The sequence below is a fragment of the Eretmochelys imbricata genome, chromosome 6 (assembly GCF_965152235.1).
Source record: "Eretmochelys imbricata isolate rEreImb1 chromosome 6, rEreImb1.hap1, whole genome shotgun sequence".
Taxonomy (NCBI): Eukaryota; Metazoa; Chordata; order Testudines; family Cheloniidae; genus Eretmochelys; species Eretmochelys imbricata.
In genome coordinates, this window is record NC_135577.1 from 76,234,221 (window position 1) to 76,250,187 (window position 15,967).

General features: G+C 45.5%; 1 protein-coding gene across 2 annotated transcripts in view; it reads right to left on the reverse strand.

Moving 5' to 3' along the window:
* LOC144265882 (neuroendocrine protein 7B2-like) overlaps nt 1-15,588 on the reverse strand; it is an 84,459-nt gene extending 68,871 nt beyond the window's left edge. For both annotated transcript variants that reach the window (XM_077818935.1, XM_077818934.1), the window contains exons 1-6: nt 15,389-15,588; nt 3,818-3,888; nt 3,344-3,440; nt 1,884-2,137; nt 1,202-1,362; nt 943-1,083 (exon numbers count right to left, since the gene is read on the reverse strand). In XM_077818935.1, coding sequence (XP_077675061.1) covers nt 943-1,083; nt 1,202-1,362; nt 1,884-2,137; nt 3,344-3,440; nt 3,818-3,888; nt 15,389-15,520 — 856 coding nt within the window. In that variant the 5' untranslated portion in view covers nt 15,521-15,588. The remainder of the gene's footprint in view (nt 1-942; nt 1,084-1,201; nt 1,363-1,883; nt 2,138-3,343; nt 3,441-3,817; nt 3,889-15,388) is intronic.
* Nucleotides 15,589-15,967: the final 379 nt, after the last annotated feature.

Consider the following 15,967-nt stretch of genomic DNA (forward strand, 5'->3'; position numbering starts at 1 on the left):
TTTTTTATTGCCAGGAGTACATAAACCTACCTATTCCTATTTTAATATTCGATAAGCTTTCATGAACTAAATTATCAATTTCTCTAAGCAATCAAATCTAACCTAGACAATGACTGCGATTGTCTAGGTTTGTAGATCCCGTACCATGTATTCATTTTGCAAGCTACATGAACACCTCACATGAGCAACACATGGGACAATAAGTATCTCATAGCCAACATATTCTGTCAAGTTTGATAGCTTTATAAAATATATAGTCGGAGAGAAAGATCCTGTGCATCTAAATTTTGTGACTTTAGTGCTCATGAAAGCAAGCAACTAAAAATCACAGGCCAGCTATAAAGCCAGGTTTAACATGAATAAGGTTTTTCTCAGAACAGTGCTCTGCCAGAGCATGTGTGTTCCAATTTGCAACACCAGTGTTATTCCAGTCCTGGCCCCCTCTTGAACAAAAATGCCAACTGTGTCAGAGGTTGTGTGGTCATTTTGTGTAAACAAATCACTCACTGAAGACACCTCAAAACTATTTTCATTTGCGACTCAAAATAGGATTTGAAACCAGGTCTCCAGAGGCTAAAGATAAAACGCTATCCTGCCACACACAGCCTGAAAGAAAATAACCTTTTTGGTCAGAATGAAGAGGACATGCAAAAGAAATGTTATGGCATGACTGCACAACCTAGTAGTTTTTACATCAATAATTATGAAATGTTAAGATGCTTATAACAGGTTTCACTAAGTTGGAAAACTTCACCATTTTCAACCTGAGCGTAGCAAACTTCACAGCCAGTTGATACAGCAGTCTGTGGTGCTTAGGGAGAAGGGGATCCTCTTGAGATACATGGATATAGTTTTCTACATGGTCCTAAAGACTCAGTTGAGTCTATTTTTATATTTACTCATTGAACTGTAGTCAGTCAAATTTTCAATATAGGTACTCACCCCCAACACTTCGCCTTCTCCTTCTCTTACACTGACTAGGGGATTCACTTTCTTCATAGCCTTTCAGTGAAGGAGTAGAATCAAGAGCATCAATACCTAACATAGCAGGTATTTTTTCCAGGATAAATTCTGGTACACGTCCTGAATTAGATGTTTATAGAGTTTTAAAAAAATGGAAACTATGGTTATATAAACATATTTGTATTTAATATAAATAAATGCATAGTCATTTCAACACGTTATTCAGTTGTCATCTTACCAATATCTGCTGCATGATCAATAAGTGTTTGCACAACAGCAGCCTGCAAACGAAGCTTTTTTTCTGTGTTAATGGACATCTTTTCATTATCACTTGAATGCAAGAGGTTTGGGGCAAAAATCACTGCCAGATTACTGCTATCCATTTTGTTCTCATTGGATCTTATTAAAAAGAAAGAAAAGATAAGAGCTTGCAAGTATCAGTTTTGTCTTTACATTCTCTCTTGATCAGAACATAAGCAGTTGGGATAGAGAAAACAGGCTAACGCAAATTTTTAGTTGAAGTGGAAGAGACACACTAAGATTTAAGGGCATATTCAAGACACTTACACCACATGGCTTATACATGCTATTTAGCTTAACAGTTTCCACAGCTGATCAGTTTTCACAAGAGTAAGAGGATCATCCAGATGGGGATAATCCCATATTAGTTGCTCTTTTGGAAAAGAAGAGATGGAAATATGGCAGCCAGAAAAGTGAAATAGGACTACCCTATGACATACACCCCAAAAAGTCAGGAGATTACGTAATGCTTACATTATTACTGGTAAATGAATGTCATTAAGAATATTTATAGTCCTAATACTGAGCAGAGAAAGTTACAGCACTTCTCTGTTTTTAAGACATATTATAGGAATTCTCAGAGTTGGTTACAAGTACCACACCTATATTTCTCTACTTACCTTAGGGACACATTTCTGAGAAAGTTGAAAAAGTATCGCAAAGTATCTATTGTTCTGTCAGCCACAAGACAGGAAAGCAGTATTGTGGCAGTGTTCTTCTCCTCATTTTCTAGGTGCTGAGCCTTGAAAAGAGCTTCCTGCAGATCAGTTGGAAGGATCGGCTCTGGTAACTCTCTAAAGAACTGTTTAAGAAGCCCTGCAATGTCACATGGCAGTGCTGCAGGTAGGCAGTTTTCACCTTGATCGAGTTGATTCTGAAATGGTTCATAACTAGCGTAAGTTGAAGCCTTCAAAAGCGATTTATTAGATGTCTTATCTTTACCAGTTTGTAGTCTTATCATTAGAGCCCTGCCAAATTCACAGCCATGGAAAGACCAGCATTTCTCAAATTGGGAGTCCTGACCCAAAAGGGAGTTGCAGGGGTGGGGAGTGGCAAGGCTATTTTAGAGGAGTTGCAGTATTGCCACCCTTACTTCTGCACTGCCTTTAGAGCTGGGTGGCTGGAGAGCGGAGGCTCCTGGACAGGTGCCCAGCTCGGAAGGCAGCATCCCGACAAATGCAGTGCAGAAGTAAGGGTGGCAATACCATACCATGCCATCCTTCTGCACTGCTGCTGGTGGCAGCGCTGCCTTCAGAGCTGGGCTCCCAGCCAGCAGCTGCCACTCTCCAGCTGCCCAGCTCTGAAGGCAGCGCCACTGTCAGCAACAGTGCAGAAGTAAGGGTAGCAGTAAAGCAACACCCCCTACAATAACCTTAGAAAACACTCCCCCCACCACCACCCACACACCCACCCACCCTTTCTGGGTCAGGACCCCTATAATTACAACACCGTGAAATTTCAGATTTAAATAGCTGAAATCATGAAATTTATGATTTTTTTAAAATTTCTATGGCCATAAAATTGACCAAAATGGACCCTGAATTTGGTAGGGCCCTACTTATCATACACAAGGAGTTACATGCCCTAATCCCCTAGCCACACAGCAGACAAGATACTGTGTTTTATCTCAGATTGTCCCAGTTTTAATTCTCCAGTTTTTTCATATAAGCATAATACCTGGTGATGAATCATAGTCAGAGCTACTTTTATTTATTATTTCTGGATTTATAGTTTCTCCCCAGCCTACCTTGCTGTGGGAGAAAGCTACCAAGTTTAAGTTCCCATGACATCTAAAAACAAACTTTTTTTGTTTAATCTCATGCCTTTCCTCACACACTCCAGAAAGCTGAAAAAACAGTTTTTTGGTTGTTTCAGTAACTATACACAAAGGACTGAAGTTTGTCTTCTGCAGGGAGGTGAAGGGGGTTCAGTGACTAGTGATCAGAAAGCTTATCAAACTACTTCCAGCACAAAACATGATTGCTTCTAAAGAGAATCAGAAAGTTAGACATATAGACACTTAAGTGAAATGTAGCTCAAGTCCAGTACAATCACTCTTAATAAATAAATACATACATACCTTTAATGTTTTTAAACGAACAAAAGATCCAGATTTCCTGAAGAGTCCTTCAGTGTGAACATGCTCTTCTAAATATTTGCAAGCATCAACAAGAAAGCTGAGGAAAGAAAGTCACAGTATGTTTTATATCTTTGCACAGTTCAATTTTCCTGTGACAAATAATGTCACAGAAAATAGTATTTTAGAAAATGTTTACTTTCTCCAATCACAGTAAGAAACTGAAAGCGAATGCAAGTGAGTGACAACCTTATGGGTTCCTGTCTGTTTTCCAACCTCTCTTTCCAAGAAAGAATTCCCTTCCCCTGAGAAGCCTGACCAGTCCCAGAAAAGCAATTGTGGAATTCCTCTCTATTTTGAAAAATATTTTTTGTTGGAGGAAGAGAAAAATATGCCACTCAAAATTAAAGCATCCAATAATGTAGACAGCCCCAAAGTAAGTATGATTCCAGTTTAAAACACACAATCTTTACTTACCTTGGAATACTTCCATACTCTGGTACAACTGACTGAGGTAATGAAGGAAGCGATATTCCAAAGACTTTGCCCTAAAATGCAAAACTCAATTAACTCAAAAAAAAAAAACCTCAAGCAGCTATGAAAATTTTACCAGTGCACCAGTTTAATGGATTATAAATATATTTTATATATTGCACTTTCAAAAATATAGATTAAACTCCTAATCCTGGTCAGTTTCTCTCTAAGGACAGCAGTGTTTGGAAAAGAAGCCAGCCTTTGGTGTGGAGGCAGTAGGCCAAGTATGTTGACTGTTGCTTAACAGCACTCTTCTGGGAAAAGAGAGGCAGCTGTGCTGTGGGTTCCTCCCAAGAGGCTTATCCAGGCCTCCTTGCCTGAGACATAGGTGGGAATGTACAGCCTACAGGGTGGAGGAGGAAATCCTTTTGGCACCAAGAAACCACTCAGGAAACCACTTCCCTCCACTCCCCAGGGAGCCAAGCCAAACCAGCCCAGAACAAGGCTATTCTAACTCACACTGACCAGGGATCAGCTGGGCTTATTGTGTTCCAATTCCCATCAAGGTGCTTGTGGAGCAAGGCAAGCAAGGCTGGCACAAAGCAAATGTCAGGGAAATACTCAGCTTCACGCTGCATCAGCAGCACAAAGTCACCTCAGCAAGGCCCAGGATTTGGGTCCCTTTCATGCTTTCTAATTAAATATAGTTAGGGCCCTACCAAATTCATGGTCCATTTTGGTCAATTTCATGGTCATAGAATTTTTAAAATAGTAAATTTCATGATTTCAACTATTTAAATCTGAAATTTCATGGTGCTGTAATTGTAGGGGTCCTGAGTTATGTGTGTGGGGGAGTGTCACAGTTCTGCTACCCTTACTTTTGTGCTGCTGCTGCTGGCGGTGGCGCTGCCTTCAGAGTTGGGCAGCTGGAGAACAGCAGCTGCTGGCCAGGAGCCCAGCTCTGAAGGCAGAGACACGGCCACCAGCAGCACAGCAGTAAGAATGGCATGGTATAGTACTGCCACCCTTTCTGCACTACTGCTGGCGGGGCGCTGCCTTCAGAGCTGGGCGCCCGGCCAACAGCCGCCACTCTCCGGCCTCCAAGCTCTGAAGGCAGTACCGAAGTAAGGGTGGCAATACTGCGACTACCCTAAAATAACTTTGTGACCCCCCCAAAAAATTCCTTTTGGATCAGGACCCCCCAGTTTGAGAAACCCTGGTCTCTCCCCCGTGAACTCTGTATAGTATAGGGTAAAAGCACACAAAAGACCAGATTTCACGGAGGAGACCAGATTTCACCATCTGTGACGTGTTTTTCATGGCCACGAATTTGGTAGGGCCTTAACTATATTTAACAGGCATTTAAGTAATCACAGAACACTGTGCTTTGACTTCCTTAGCCCCGCACAAGCTGACACCTTACAGTGTTACCTGCATTATATCTTTATGCTGACCTAAATATTGGAAGAAAGGAATTGTTTTCTTTTAAAATATATTCAGAGTATCTAGATTTTTAGAAAAAAGAAAAGGAGGACTTGTGGCACCTTAGAGACTAACAAATTTATCTGAGCATAAGCTTTCGTGAGCTACAGCTCACTTCATCGTATGCATTCAGTGGAATATACAGTGGGGACATTTATATACACAGAGAACATGAAACAATGAGTGTTACCATACACACTGTAAGGAGAGTGATCACTTAAGATGAGCTAATACCAGCAGGAGAGCAGGGGGGAGGGGGAGAGGGGAGAAAACCTTTTGTAGTGATAATCAAGGTGGGCCATTTCCAGCAGCTGACAAGAACTTCGGGGGGGGGGGAGGTGCGGGGGGAATAGTTTTACTTTGTGTAATGACCCATGCACTCCCGGTCTCTGTTCAAGCCTAAGTTAATTGTATCCAGTTTGCAAATTAATTCCAATTCAGCAGTCTCTCGTTGGAGTCTGTTTTCGAAGTCTTTTTGTTGTAATATTGTTGTAAGGATTCTGGGTGGACTCCTCCTGAAGGTGGAAACAACAGACTGGACTTCTACATAGAATGCTTCCGCCGACATCCACGGGCTGAAATTGTGGAAAAGCAGCATCACTTGCCCCATAACCTCAGCTGTGCAGAACACGATGCCACACACAGCCTCAGAAACAACTCTGACATCATAATCAAAAAGGCTGACAAAGGAGGTGCTGTCCTCATCATGAATAGGTCGGAATATGAACGAGACGCTGCTAGTCAGCTCTCCAGCACAACTTTCTACAAGCCATTACCCTCTGATCCCACTGAGAGTTACCAAAAGAAACTACACCATTTGCTCAAGAAAATCCCTGAAAAAGCAGAAGAACAAATCCGCACAGACACACCCCTGGAACGCTGACCCGGGGTATTCTATCTGCTACCCAAGATCCATAAACCTGGAAATCCTGAATGCCCCATCATCTCAGGCATTGGAACCCTGACAGCAGGATTGTCTGGCTATGTAGACTCCCTCCTCCGGCCCTACGCTACCAGCATTCCCAGCTATCTTCGAGACACCACTGACTTCCTGAGGAAACTACAGTCCATCGGTGATCTTCCTGAAAACACCATCCTGGCCACTATGGATGTAGAAGCCCTCTACACCAACATTCCACACAAAGATGGACTACAAGCCGTCAGGAACAGTATCCCCGATAATGTCACGGCTAACCTGGTGGCTGAACTTTGTGCCTTTGTCCTCACCCATAACTATTTCACATTTGGAGACAATGTATACCTTCAAACCAGCGGCATTGCTATGGGTACCCGCATAGCCCCACAGTATGCCAACATTTTTATGGCCGACTTAGAACAACGCTTCCTCAGCTCTTGTCCCCTAATGCCCCTACTCTACTGGTTTGAGCATTGGCCTGCTAAACCCAGGGTTGTGAGTTCAATCCTTGAGGGGGCCATTTAGGGATATGGGGCAAAAATTGGGGATTGGTCCTGCTTTGAGCAAGGGGTTGGACTAGATGACCTCCTGAGGTCCCTTCCAACCCTGATATTCTATGATTCTATGATTCTATGACATCATCATCATCTGGATCCATGGAAAAGAAGCCCTTGAGGAATTCCACCATGATTTCAACAATTTCCATCCCACCATCAACCTCAGCCTGGACCAATCCACACAAGAGATTCAATTTCTGGACACTACATTGCTTATTAACACTGGTCACATAAACACCACCCTATACTGGAAACCTACTGACCGCTATTCCTACCTAAATGCCTCCAGCTTTCACCCAGATCACACCACACGATCCATTGTCTTCAGCCAAGCTCTACGATACAACCGCATTTGCTCCAACCCCTCAGACAGAGACAAACACGTACAAGATCTCTATCAAGCATTCTTACAACTACAATACCCACCTGTTGAAGTGAAGAAACAGATTGACAGAGCCAGAAGAGTACCCAGAAGTCACCTACTACAGGACAGGCCCAACAAAGAAAATAACAGAACGCCACTAGCCGTCACCTTCAGCCCCCAACTAAAACCTCTCCAACACATCATCAAGAATCTACAACCTATACTGAAGGACGACCCATCACTCTCACAGATCTTGGGAGAAGGCCAGTCCTTGCTTACAGACAGCCCCCCAACCTGAAGCAAATACTTACCAGCAACCACATACCACACAACAGAACCACTAACCCAGGAACCTATCCTTGCAACAAAGCCCGTTGCCAACTGTGTCCACATATCTATTCAGGAGACACCATCATAGGGCCTAATCACATCAGCCACACTATCAGAGGCTCGTTCACCTGCACATCTACCAATGTGATATGTGCCAGCAATGCCCCTCTGCCATGTACATTGGTCAAACTGGACAGTCTCTACGTAAAAGAATAAATGGACACAAAATCAGATATCAAGAATTATAACATTCATAAACCAGTCGGAGAACACTTCAATCTCTCTGGTCACTCGATTACAGACCTAAAAGTTGCAATATTAGAACAAAAAGACTTCAAAAACAGACTCCAACGAGAGACTGCTGAATTGGAATTAATTGCAAACTGGATACAATTAACTTAAGCTTGAATAGAGACTGGGAGTGCATGGATCATTACACAAAGTAAAACTATTTCTCCATGTTTCAGAGTAACAGCCGTGTTAGTCTGTATTCGCAAAAAGAAAAGGAGTACTTGTGGCACCTTAGAGACTAACCAATTTATCTGAGCATGAGCTTTCGTGAGCTACAGCTCACTTCATCGGATGCATACCATAGGCAAAACCTTAAGTTATAAAAAGATACACAGACAGAAATAGTTATTCTATTCAGCACAATTCTTTTCTCAGCTATTTAAAGAAATCATAATCTAATGCATACCTAGCTAGATTACTTACTAAAAGTTCTAAGACTCCATTCCTGGTCTATCCCCGGCAAAGCAGCATATAGACAGACAGACCAGACCCTTTGTTTCTCTCCCTCCTCCCAGCTTTTGAAAGTATCTTGTCTCCTCATTGGTCACTTTGGTCAGGTGCCAGTGAGGTTACCTTTAGCTTCTTAACCCTTTACAGGTGAGAGGATTTTTTTCTCTGGCCAGGAGGGATTTTAAAGGGGTTTACCCTTCCCTTTATATTTATGACACGCCCCCCAAATCTCAGCTAGGGTGAAACACTGGCTCGGATTTCTTCCTGGAGCTCCAGGAAAACAGAGTTAATAAGACACATGTATCTCTAAATATACTACCAAGTACATGAAGACTAACAATATTTTCCACATCTCAAGGACGATTTTAACCAGTTGATTCTGGGAAACTTTCACAGGAGAGTGCATCAGCCACTTTGTTAGAAGCTCCTGAGATGTGTTGGATGTCGAAATCAAAATCTTGGAGAGCTAAACTCCACCGAAGAAGTTTTTTGCTATTTTCTTTGACGGTGTGAAGCCCCTTCAGTGCAGCATGGTCGGTTTGCAGGTGGAAACGCCGTCCCCAAACATATGGGCGTAGCTTTTCCAGAGCGTAGACAATGGCGTAACATTCTTTTTCAGTGACTGACCAGTTGCTTTCCCTCTCAGACAGTTTTTTGCTGAGAAACACTACAGGGTGGAATTCTTGATCAGGTCCTTTCTGCATTAAAACTGCTCCCACACCACGCTCGGACGCATCTGTGGTTACTAGGAACGGTTTGTCAAAGTCTGGGGCCCTTAGGACAGGGTCAGACATGAGTGTCGCTTTAAGCTTGTTAAAGGCCTTCTGACACTTTTCGGTCCACTGAACAGCATCTGGCTGTTTCTTTTTGGTTAGGTCTGTCAGTGGGGCGGCGATTTGGCTGTATTGCGGTACAAATCGTCTGTAATAACCGGCCAAGCCTAAGAAGGATTGAACCTGTTTCTTTGACTTTGGGACAGGCCACTTTTGGATAGCATCCACTTTGGCCTGTAGGGGGCTGATAGTTCCTTGACCCACCTGCTGTCCAAGGTAAGTCACTCTGTTTAGGCCTCTTTGACATTTCTTAGCCTTAACAGTTAGTCCTGCCTCCCTTATGCGCTCAAGGACTTTTTGTAGATGTTCCAGATGGTCTGCCCAGGAATCCGAAAATATGGCCACATCGTCAAGGTAGGCGACTGCATATTCTCCTAATCCCGCTAGGAGACCATCTACAAGTCTCTGGGAGGTGGCGGGAGCATTTCGCAGCCCGAAAGGGAGTACATTAAATTCATACAGCCCGAGATGTGTGGTGAAGGCTGACCTTTCCTTGGCAGATTCATCTAGCGGTACCCACCAGTACCCCTTGGTTAAGTCCAAGGTAGAGATGAACTGGGCCCGTCCCAGTTTCTCTAATAGTTCATCGGTGCGTGGCACTGGATAGTTGTCTGGGCGAGTTACAGCATTTAGCTTACGGTAGTCCACGCAAAAACGTATTTCCCCATCTGGTTTGGGAACTAGAACCACTGGAGATGCCCATGCACTTTCAGAGGGGCGGATTACACCCACCTGTAACATATCCTGGATCTCCTGTTCTATAGCAGTTTTAGCTTGAGGAGACACCTGGTAAGGTTGGACTCTAACTGGGCAAGCATTAACTGTGTCAATGGAGTGGTATGCCCGTTCAGTCAGTCCTGGGATGGCTGAGAACGTTGGCGCATAGCTAGTGCACAGCTCCTGGATCTGCTGTCGCTGCATACGCCCAAGGGTCATGGACAGGTTCACCTCTTCCACACCCCCAGCACTTTTCCCTTCGTAGTAGACACCTTCGGGCCACTCAGCGTCGTCTCCTCCCTGGGCTATAAACTGACAAACCTTTAATTCTCTGGAATAAAAGGGCTTTAGAGAATTAATATGGTACACCTTAGGCTTTCGGTTGGAGGTGGGGAATGCTATGAGATAAGTAACAGCTCCCAGGCGCTTCTGGACCGTGAATGGCCCTTCCCACGATGCTTCCATTTTATGGGCCTGGAGAACCTTTAAGACCATGACCTGGTCTCCTACTTTGAAGGAACACTCTCTGGCATGTTTATCATACCAGGCTTTTTGTTCTTTTTGAGCATCCTGTAAGTTTTCTCTAGCAAGGGCTAAAGAGGTTCGGAGGGTGTTTTGTAGGTTGGTTACAAAGTCCAGAATGTTAGTTCCTGGAGAAGGTGTAAATCACTCCCATTGCTGCTTCACCAACAGCAATGGCCCCTTAACCTCACAGCCATATACAAGTTCAAATGGGGAAAACCCTAAACTGGGGTGTGGTACAGCTCTGTAGGCAAAGAGCAACTGCTGCAACACTAGGTCCCAATCACTGGAGTGCTCATTTACGAATTTATGTATCATGGCCCCCAAAGTTCCATTAAACTTCTCCACCATGCCATTTGTTTGATGGTGGTAAGGAGTGGCAACCAAGTGATTTACCCCATGAGCTTCCCAAAGGTTTTCCATAGTTCCTGCCAGGAAATTAGTCCCTGCATCTGTGAGGATGTCGGAGGGCCACCTACCCTGGCAAAAATGTCTGCTAGTGCCTGGCACACACTTTTAGCCCTGGTGTTGCTTAGAGCTACTGCTTCCGGCCATCGGGTGGCAAAATCCATGAAAGTCAGTATGTACTGCTTTCCTCTGGCTGTCTTTTTCGGAAAAGGACCCAGAATATCCATAGCTACTCACTGAAATGGAACTTCAATGATGGGGAGTGGCTGGAAAGGGGCTTTGACCTGGTCTTGGGGTTTTCCCACTCTTTGGCACACCCCACAAGACCGGACATAGGTAGAAACATCCTTGCCCATTCCCTCCCAGTGGAATGACCCCCCCCCCAAACAGTCTTTGGTCCTGTTCACCCCAGCATGGTCACTAGGGTGATCATGGGCTAAGCTCAAGAGTTTGGCCCGGTATTTAGTTGGAACTACCAACTGTCTCTGAGGATGCCAGTCTTCCTGGTGTCCACCAGAAAGAGTTTCCTTGTATAAAAGTCCTCTTTCTACAACAAACCTGGATCGATTTGAAGAGCTGAGAGGAGGTGGGTTGCTCTGTGCCGCCGTCCAAGCTCTCTGGAGGCTTTCATCTGCTTCCTGTTTGGTCTTGAACTGTTCCCTTGATGCTGGAGACATCAGTTCCTCATTGGATTGTGGACCTATGCTTGGTCCCTCTGGAAGCGATGTAGGGGATGGGGCTGTTTCCGTTGACTGTGAACTGCTCTCTGCTGGGACACTATGTTGGGGTTCAGGCTCTGGCTGAGCCTCTTGTGTAGGGTTATTGGCTGCTGCCGGTTCAGGTTCGGTGGGGCCCTCTGGTGTTGAGGTTGCAAGTACTGGATTCTGTGTTGGCAAATGGTCCGGTGCTGGTTGTTCCGCTGGTTCCGGTTCTGGGACTGGTTCCGTCTGGGTCTCTGGGACTGGATCCACTACTGCTGTTGCAGACATTGGCCTGGGGTCCGGGTCCATTACCTCTGACCGGGTCCTGATAGAAGTTTCCGGAACAGAGGTAGGCCTCACTGCTTGTTTAGCCTGGTTGCAGGTGATCGTTCCCACCCTCTTGGCCTGCTTCACATGATTGGCCAAGTCTTCCCCCAACAGCATGGGGATGGGATAATCATCACAGACTGCAAAAGTCCACGTTCCTGATCAGCCCTTGTACAGGACAGGCAACTTGGCTGTAGGCAAATCGAAAGAGTTGGACTTGAAGGGTTGAATCGTCACTTGGATCTCTGGGTTGATTAAATTGGGGTCCACTAAGGAAGCATGGATAGCTGATACTTGTGCTCCAGTGTCCCTCCACGCGGTGACCTTCTTCCCGCCCACACTCACAGTTTCCCTCCGCTCCAAGGGTATCTGGGAGGTATCTGGGCCTGCGGACCTCTGGTGTGATTCCGGTGCAATGAACTGTAATCTATTGGGGTTCTTGAGGCAGTTGGCCTTTACATGCCCCAGCTCGTTACATTTAAAACATCGTCCAGCTGACGGGTCACTGGGGCGAGGTGGGTTGCTGGAGAACGGGGTGGTGGGACGATAAGGGGTCTGGAGGGTTCTTTGGGAGGTAGGTGGGGCTTTGGGCGGCCCCCGGTAATAGCGTGTGGTCTGGGGTTGTCCCTTCTGGTCTCCACTCCAACTGCGACCAGTTTTCTTCTTCTCTGCCACCTCCACCCATCTGGCTCCAATCTCTCCTGCCTCGATTACAGTTTTGGGCTTCCCATCTAGGATGTATCTTTCTAATTCCTCAGGAACCCCCTTTAAGAATTGTTCCATTTGCATTAGGAAGGGCAAATTTACTGGAGACTCACCACTTGCTCCTGATATCCAGGCATCCCAATGTTTCACAACACGGTAGGCATGTCGGGTAAATGACACGTCTGGTTTCCACCTTAGGGCTCTGAACCTCCGACGAGAATGCTCAGGTGTTATCCCCATTCTGACTCTCGCCTTGGATTTAAACAGTTCATACTTGTTCATGTGTTCTTTAGGCATTTCAGCTGCCACCTCAGCTAAGGGTCCACTGAGCTGCGGCCTCAGCTCTACCATGTATTGGTCGGTAGAGATGCTGTACCCAAGGCAGGCCCTTTCGAAGTTTTCTAAGAAGGCCTCAGTATCATCACCTGCCTTGTAGGTGGGGAACTTTCTGGGATGGGAAGTGGTACTTGGAGAAGGATTGCTAGGGTTTGTTGGGATATTCCGCTGAGCCTTTATCTTCTCCACCTCCTCCACATGCTTCCTCTCTTTTTCCTTCTCCTCCAGTTCTTTGTCCCTTGCTTCCATTTTCAGCCGCATGAGTTCTATCTGTCTTTCATGTTCCCTTTGTTTTTCCACAGCCTGAAATCTGGCTAATTCCAGGTTTTGTCGAGCAGTGGATTTTGTCATTCTAACCTCTCTGTTTTTAACTAACTTTACACCCATGGTTTAGAAATAAACAAACAAAACTTGGCTGTAAAATTTTGCTGTGCTGGAATAGAATACCTATTCTCTGATAGTGATTGTCAGTCTACAGAAAAAGACAATTCCCTGGTCTCTGCTCTGGGCCCAAATCAAAGCAAAAAACCTCCAAATACTTGGAAACCTGCTTACCAGCAGCCCAAAGGAAAAAAAAAAATTTCCTTTTCAAACCTGTGCTCCTTGTAAAACAAAAAAAATCAAAATCCTTTCCACGGTATGCATCCGATGAAGTGAGCTGTAGCTCACGAAAGCTCATGCTCAAATAAATTGGTTAGTCTCTAAGGTGCCACAAGTACTCCTTTTCTTATTTCTCCATGTTTATTCCCCTCCCCCCCACTGTTCCTCAGACGTTCTTGTCAGCTGCTGGAAATGGCCCACCTTGATTATCACTACAAAAGGTTTTTCTTCTTCTCCTCCGTTCCCCCCCCCCCCCTTGCTGGTATTAGCTCATCTTAAGTGATCACTTTCCTTACAGTGTGCATGGTAACACCCATTGTTTCATGTTCTCTGTGTATATAAATCTCCCCATTGTATTTTCCACTGGATGCATCCGATGAAGTGAGCTGTAGCTCACAAAAGCTTATGCTCAGATAAATGTGTTAGTCTCTAAGGTGCCACAAGTACTCCTTTTCTTTTTGTAAATACAGACTAACACGGCTGGTACTCTGAAACCTAATTTTTAGAGTAAATTTATTTCTGATTATTAACATGAAATTTATATTTTAGATACTGGAGACTAGCATTTGGTACCGAATAATAGAATATCCTGAGAATGTACTTCTGAAGAGTCAATAACAATAAACTACATTAGAACTCAGCCCAAACACTTTAAAGTTCACTTTCAGGTTATACTGAAGTGTACTCAAAGTGCAAGAACATTTACTGTTTTTAATATTAAGAAACTGAACAGTCATTATGCAAAGAAAAGCCTCTCAATGCTAGAGTACAGAGAAACAAATAATTGGAAAAGAAACACAGTGATGGATAATTGTACAGCAGCTATGTACTCGGATTAGATGAGACAAATGGCAGAAAATTTCATTTAGAATCAGAGATGATAAAGCACTTAAAATATAAAAAGTGCTTACCAAATTGGCAATATACAACAGCACCTTTGGCACACTTGGCATCACAGAGAAAATGTTAAATACTGTGGAAGCAAGCACTAATTTAAGAGTGCAGTTCCTTTTTCAAGGTCTTTCTGCCTTGCCATATGCAGAGGTCCCAGGAGGGAATATCAGCATTTACACACCCATCACTTTACCAAATCAAACTGACTGACTACTGCAGTAACCAGCTCAGGGAATGGGAAAACCCACTTATTGTACCTCTCCAGATGCAAGCCTTAGATAAGTTTTTCCTGACACCTTCAGTGAGTGACCAGTTTACACCTTGTAGCACATAATCACTCTCTGTTTCGCCACTACAGCCCCGTTTATACAGTACCAAGAATGGTTAGGGTTATCACTTCTGAAATCCAAAAAACCCAGTACTTCCCTTCCCCCACAAAGCAAGCCTACCATAACCCCAATCCTGAGGCAAGCGCACCTTCAACAACCACTTATAGTAGCTAGTGAGATAACATATATAGATAAGCTTGATAACATCACAATAACAGAGTTGTTTTATCAGCACATTTTTGAGTCTTTGTAGTCGTTTCATTTAGCCAGCTGCCACTGAATGTGCAGTTTCTGATGTGAGCTCCCCTCCCCAGGAGATGTAATAGGATCACTGGCACCATTGCCCTGATCTTTCATTATTTAATATACCTCCCACCTTTCTTTGCCCTCACATGACCCAAACCCTCGCTCAGACACATGAGTGATGTGCTCTCCTGTTGGTGGGCAGACAGCTGCTGTATATTCAACAGTTTTGATCTGTTACTGCTTAAACTGCAGAAGTGGGAACACTGCAGCATGTTTAGCTGGACCCAAAAACTTTTAATGTTAGATATCCCAGTGTATTGTGATGATGAGGCACATCTTTAAACCTACATAAAAGAAAACCTGACCAATTACATTATTTTTCTGGCAACTAGCAAAACCATTAAAAAAAACCCAGCCAGGTGGGTGAAATACCAGCCAGATGATAATCCTAATTGGGGTACAAGACTGGTAACCAACATCTCAGGGCCCCAGCTGCTGCCCAGGGTGTCCCCAGGCTCGCAGGCGGCTGCCCCCCGGCCACAGCCCCTAGCGCAGCACCCCCTTACCTCGACGGCCGCCGCTCCGGGCTGCTTCCCCGCCGCCCCTCGGCAGCTCCCACTCTTCACCTTGATCCCATACGCGGCCCGCAGCTGCTGCAGCACCGCCAGGCGCACCACGGCGCGGCCGCGCCCCGTCATCCCGGCTCCGCCGAGCCTCGCGTCCCCCTCTGCTCCGGCCCCAGCCGCGCCTCGGCCGGCCTCTCACCCCCTCGCCACCATCCCGACCTGCTCACACCGCCCCCCTGGGCATCCCGTCCCCGACCCTTCACAGCCCCATCCCCGCCTCCCGACGCGTCTCAAACACAGCGCTCAGCCCCAGCGCGGCCTCGGATTGGCCCGCTGCGTCCGTTCGAATCTCAGGTCCTCACCGCTCAACGGCCAGCCATGCGCGTCCTTAGAGGCGCCTGAGTCCTGCCTCTCCGCTGGGCCCGGCGCCGCGGCAGGGAACGACGGCGGAGCCCCCTCCTGAAACTCCCAGCAATGCAGCGTTCCCCGCGCGGGCCGCTAGTCCGAAGGAAGTGCGGTTATCTTCAGGCGATCGCAGGAGCTACCTAAAGCTCCATCGCACGAGCCACAGGAGCGGCG